The 6,000-nt window shown below is 41.3% G+C and overlaps 1 protein-coding gene across 4 annotated transcripts in view; it reads right to left on the bottom strand.

Moving 5' to 3' along the window:
- Positions 1–897: 897 nt before the first annotated feature.
- LOC115595535 (kinesin-like protein KIF21A) overlaps positions 898–6,000 on the bottom strand; it is a 39,488-nt gene continuing 34,385 nt past the window's right edge. For 3 of the 4 annotated variants that reach the window (XM_030440145.1, XM_030440147.1, XM_030440148.1), the window contains 5 exons: positions 5,289–5,447; positions 5,078–5,195; positions 4,815–4,985; positions 4,497–4,696; positions 898–4,349 (listed from right to left, as the gene is read on the bottom strand). In XM_030440145.1, the coding sequence (XP_030296005.1) occupies positions 4,292–4,349; positions 4,497–4,696; positions 4,815–4,985; positions 5,078–5,195; positions 5,289–5,447 (706 nt within the window). In that variant the 3' untranslated portion in view covers positions 898–4,291. The remainder of the gene's footprint in view (positions 4,350–4,496; positions 4,697–4,814; positions 4,986–5,077; positions 5,196–5,288; positions 5,448–6,000) is intronic. The other variant, XM_030440146.1, reaches the window with a different exon arrangement.

Below are 6,000 nucleotides of genomic sequence, written 5' to 3'. Positions count from 1 at the left end.
CTGTATTTCCCCAAAAGTAGGCCAAAGGATTCTTGTGAGGTTAAAGGTCATGTGTAGACGATGGCGGGACCACATGTAGACCTTTAAACGATGGAGATTCACCAAACAGGCAGGTGAGACAATTATCGGTCATCTAATAGTTTACCATTAAGCACGACATGCGGCCAGTGTGTGTTGTCTTGTGTTACAATTACATGCCTGTATGCGATGAGGACAAGTTGTCCATCAAACTGAAAGGGGCACTGTGGGGGTGTGCGTTGTCTTCTGAAAGCACTCATTAGGACAGTATATGAAGTACAACAGAAGTTTAACGCTGAACATGAGGCAGCGGAGGCGACCACAGGTCGATGCTCTGCTCCTGCGAGCCTAATTAACACTCTGCCGCTCTCGGCGTAGCTGAACATTAAATATTGATCCCTCCATCGCTGTTCACATTAATTTGTGTCTTCAGGGGGAGTTCCTTCGCCTTTTTCACCTCTCTCCTGCTCTCTAAATCGTCAAATGCGAAATTACCGCCTGAAGTAGTAATTAAACCAGCTGCAGATAAATGATGATTTAGTGAGGGCAGATAGGATCCAGAGATTATGTAATGATTTTGTGAGGTATAATGTATCATATACAGTAATGTATAGCAAGGCTGCGTTATGATTTTTTTAATCCCTTGTCCCCCTATTTATAAAAACAAGTATCTCGGGGACACAAGCTCCAAACACAAATAATGAGAATAAGAAGAATTAAAATTGCAAAATGTAACTGATTTCATTAACCATCTTATATGATCAGAAACCCATTATTATGACTTATCGAGTACGCCACCTGTCATTATACAGTACCACCACCATGTGGTCGTAACACATTAATACACGATTCGAAAAAAATAATCAAAAATAACAACAATTTTTCTTCTTACTTTAAAGTTTATTTTCACACCGCATCGGATATTCCAAATCACTCGGAATTCTGCACAAAAAAGAGAATCAGCAGGAGGAAAAAAAAACAACAGTCGTATTTACACAAGAGCAGATTTACAGTCGGATTTCAAAATAAGACACATCTACAGTTAGAAAGGATAATTACGATTTTCAAGCAGCATATCTGATTTATTATCAATACGGGATCCTTAGAGCTCACATTGTTTCTTTTGTGGGATTATTCATTTAGCAATTCAAGTGCAAGTCAATGGGACCAAAAAAAACAGTTCCTGTCTGTTTCAGTTCTGTGTATTTCACTTGACTGAGACACAAAAGGGAGAAAACTGATAAAGTTTGGATTTTTCAGTGCAATTGCTGGAGTCCCACTGACTACTGCATTGCTACCTCCATCGACCAAACAGGAAGCAAGCGTTTTCTCCGATACATTTTCAGGATTCATGATATACCTTGGGGTAGTGATTCCACAGTCACTACTCGTAGGACTTATTACAGGCACTGATAATACCCCTCTGACTATGGAAAAATCCATCCCAGATATTCTGTGCAGTCCATCATCTATGGAGGCATGTGATGGGAATCAATTCAAATTTCTGATTGATAAGGAAGACACGACAGCAAACGTCAAAAATCCAAAAAATAAATAAATAGCATTTTTGTTTCATATTTCAAAAGGAGCACTTTGTAGTTTTGGGGAAGAAATTTTAACCAGAAGAGAAAGATCTTCCTTGACTGGTTTGTGTATGCCTAAACACATGAAGAAACTCTCTTTGTGTTCCTGAATTAATAAACTGAATAAACCAACCGACCTTAAAGGACAACACAAGTTCATACTGTTTTACTTTGTTTATATTTGGCGGACCCTGCCACCTTCCTTGCTTCTTTTCTGGGGACCTTATTTCCCTCTAAGAACAACTTTTTTATTCAGTTATGGAAAATATGAATATATCTGAGTTTGTATTATGATCTCATTAATATTGTAAATATATAAATTCTCACCCCAGAATCACATAGTGCCCCTTTAAAGACTGAATGCTGTTTGATATGGGTACCGCAGCGTGTGTGCAGTTCACAGACACTAAGACAGCAGAGGTGAACAGCACTGTACATGGAGAATGGAATTTTGACAACATCTGGATGGGAAAAAAACACACACATAAGCACAACTCTCAGGAACAACTGCTCTCACAGAATACATGTGTCGTATCCCATGATTTAGGAATTAAAAGGTGCTTGGTTTCATCAACGTGAACGGTTCACATCTGTACAGCCACACGAGTCAAGCGAAAGTCCCCGAAAAAAGCACTTGTTGCCGGAGTGGTACTTCAGCTTTTAAATAGTCGTAGGGTAACCTCTTTATTTATAGAAGCAAAGTCCTACACATGAGAGGATGAGAGATGCAGGTCAGAAGAGCCAGAGGGAAGCTGACAGGAAAGTAAAACCATTCAGCTGGGAAACTAAAACACCACTTAAGGCTAGAAATACTTGGACACTGTTGGTGTATCAGCTAGAGGATACTGACACAAGATATCAAGCTGCTATTAGGGACTGGTGACAACACATTGGCTGAAATACTGAAGCTGTTTGAGGAAACGTCAAAACACCTTTTAACCAGGATGTAACAGCTAGCCTCTTCTGCCTGGTGTGAAACAAAAATGCCTATATGCCCAGCAAAATATGGCTGTAGGGTACCTAATGTTTTTTTTTTTAGTTAAGCTCAGAAAAAATTCCTTCTGCCCTCACTGACTTTTTGACATCCGTTTCACCATCTACAAAGTGATTCTACCACAGAGCTTTCAAAGATCTACATTATCAAATTTGAGCAGCAAAAATTAAACTGTGGTGACCGCATGCTAGCTAGTCAAGGCTAGCTGGTAAAAGCTAATCCACCAATGTCTCTCTACCATGTTACTGAATTTAAAATCGTAGCAATTGAGTTTGTTATACACACATTATGTAGTATAAAAAACTCAATTGCTACAATTTTAAATGAGGCAGTGGCTTAATTTGATCACACTCGAAAAATAAAGTAACACACTTAAGCTAGTTCTGCTAGCAGTAACTGCCTTCTTAGCCTCTGAAAGGAGAGGAATTTACATGAGTTGATGTGGGGAAAACTGGCTTTAAATCATAGATTTATCCATTGTTAACACCATTGTAAAGGATAGACTGATTCACTGGACTAGTTAAATGGGCAAAAAAAACTAAAGGAAAAATGTTGTGTGTGGCTAGCTTCTGCATTTGATCTTTTCCACTGCGTGACTAATTAGTCTTTAAACTTCAGTATGAAATATTGTTGTTCAGCCATGATACGGACTCATGACCTAACTTAAAGGGGCTCTATGTTAGAATTGAAAAAAATATTCAAAAAAATAACTAAATTGATCAAATGTAAATAAATACCAGTTTGGAAGTTATGATGTCAACGTATTATGTTACAGAGATATCTACTGAAATTAGCATGCTAACCAGCTAGCCCCGTCCAGCTCCAAAGTTCCTGTGCTAGCATTGTAAACACTTACAGCCTCCTGGTTTCCAAGCTCCAAGTGCGAACTGCTAGAAAGTAGCAGCATATAGCAATTACTCTGGTGATATGCTGCCCCCTTTTAAGATTTTAAGGGGTGGCCAATTCTTACATAGTGCACTTTCAACACTGAATGAAATACCAGAAGAAATGCAGAAAATTGAAGAAAAATGTGTAAGTTTCCTGTCATAGACAGGCCTCTCGTGTTCCAGTAGTGGGCTTGGCAGTAACAGCTTAAACATAAGACCATACACAGTTTCAATAGCCTTTCAGTCCTTGGTTACAGAGAACACACACAAACACACATACCCATAATGACCTGGAGATCAGAGAAAAAACACATCATGTGAACACGCAGGACAGACTCACAGTTATTGCTGGTGAGCAGGAGATCTCCATGTCTCGTCTTGTGACACAGTTGGTGCGAGGAGGCAAAGCATTTAAGCATTTTGTTTTGCTCCAGCAAAATTCACTATGTGCATAGAAGGTATTTATGTTGTTTAGCGCTCAGCTGAGGAGAGGAATGTAGAAAGCACAGCAGAGACTCCTGATCGATTCATTCTGAACCGTAACTCCACAGTTGTACTTTTATTTTATCGTTTTCTTTAGCTGTTTATGAGAAGTCCTGTCCATCACAACAGGTCTGTACTCCTTGGAGCTCTTCTGGAGACTTGAGAGGCTCCACTGTGATTCATCTTGACCTAAAATATCAGCCTTTCAAACACTTCATCGTGCAATGGGTGATGTAGGTGCTTCACAAATGCTTCTTTTTGATTGGGTAACAGCCAGAAGACGGTCCTTGATTTCAGGTCTTATAGTGATTACGAGGAAGGGGGCGTCAGTGAACTCCTTCCTCCAGAGGTCCTTTGGCTTCCCAAACCTTCACTGTGCGGTCACTGACAAAAAAAACACACACAGGAAAAAGTTCAACAAAAGCAGCACACCAAATCCTGGCTTCAGATCCAGTACCTTTGACAGGATCACATCACTACAGACTATGATTAAAAGCAAAAGAATTCACATGAGCTTGTTTTGTGACTCACTCTGAGGCGGTGAACAGTTGGCTGCCGTTGGTGGCCAGGCCGTTGATGGGACTGTCGTGCCCCCGGACCTCGCCGAGGGGCGCAAGTGAGTCAACGTGCCAGAGGCGCAGCAGCCCTCCTCTGCATCCGCTGAGCAGTACCGGGGAGCCTGGCACCACGCCCAGAGCGCTAACCCAGTCTGCCTGAGCACTGGCAGACTGCTAGAGGAAACAACAGCCAGATTTTACTGTAGTTTCTGACAGATTTATTCAGCTGAAATGAACTGAAAACAGGGAAAAATGAATGAATGTAAACTATGCTGTCATGGTATCGTCGTACCTGCAGCAGTTGTTTACTAGCCAAGTCCCACTTCTTGATGTAGTAATCCCTGGAGCCACTGTAGAGAACATCTCTGTGCACGGCCAGAGACTCCACGCTGTCCTGATGAGTGGGATCGAACGTGTGGCTGGAGCTGAGGCTACCCTGAGCACCTTCTGCCACCTCATACATCTGGAAACCAAACAGTTTATTGCACACATGCAGGAATGGGAATATAGTTACAGTTTTGTGTGTGTTTGTGTGTGTGTATCTGTCTGTCTTACTTTAATATGATGGTCTTTGGAGCCAGTGAGGACAACATCCTGTCCACTGCCTAATTTGTCCACAGTGAGGCACATGACAGGTCCCAAATGGCCCGTCAGCTTCCCAGTGGACACAAACCTGGAGGAAGGAGTGAGGGAAAGGAAAAGAAGGGAGATTAAATATGTTCCAAATCTTGTACAAATAAAAACGGTAATCTGCGTTTAAACTTACTTGCGGAGGTCCCACATGCGCACTGCATTGCCGGCAGCAGCGTAGAGGAAGGAGCCGGACGGGTTGAGAGAGATCTGGTTGATCTGACTCTCTCCTGGTGGGATGGATAAACTTCTGGCAGAGGAGCAGACGTCCCCAGAGCCCACCTGGCCTGATGACCTGACACCCGCAAAAAAACAAAATCCTCATTAGGAGTATTATACTTTAAGGTCATATTCAAAACATTTGAATTTAGACAAATAATGTTTTATTAACAAAGCATCTACAGAGCTTGTAGAAAGACGCATGTATCTTTTTCCTTTAGAAACCTTATAATGATTATGAATTAACAATCAAAAAATGTTTTGTTGCATCCGAAATGATTGGTTTGTTTATCTCTGTGTAAGACCTCTGTTTTTTTGTTCCAGTATCTGACAATATGTGTGAGTCAATAGCATAACACTGTTGGTATCACGTGGTGTCTCTGTTTTGTCAGCCATCAAGAGTCTTGGTAGGGGTCACTTTGTGGGAAAAACTTAAAAAATGGCATACTGTACTGCCTTTACATTGGCTAGCTAGCGTTAGCAACATCAGTGCAACAATCTGGCAACCACTTGAGGGGGCAGATGATTTCGAACAACAGTGTTGTGACTTGAACGCTCTAGGCGCTATATAAATACTGTGAAAATGTCAAAATGCTCACTCCACGAAGGAATGCACACAGCCTGAAATC

The sequence above is a fragment of the Sparus aurata genome, chromosome 14 (assembly GCF_900880675.1).
Source record: "Sparus aurata chromosome 14, fSpaAur1.1, whole genome shotgun sequence".
NCBI lineage: Eukaryota > Metazoa > Chordata > Actinopteri > Spariformes > Sparidae > Sparus > Sparus aurata.
This window is presented reverse-complemented; position numbering and strand designations above follow the sequence as displayed.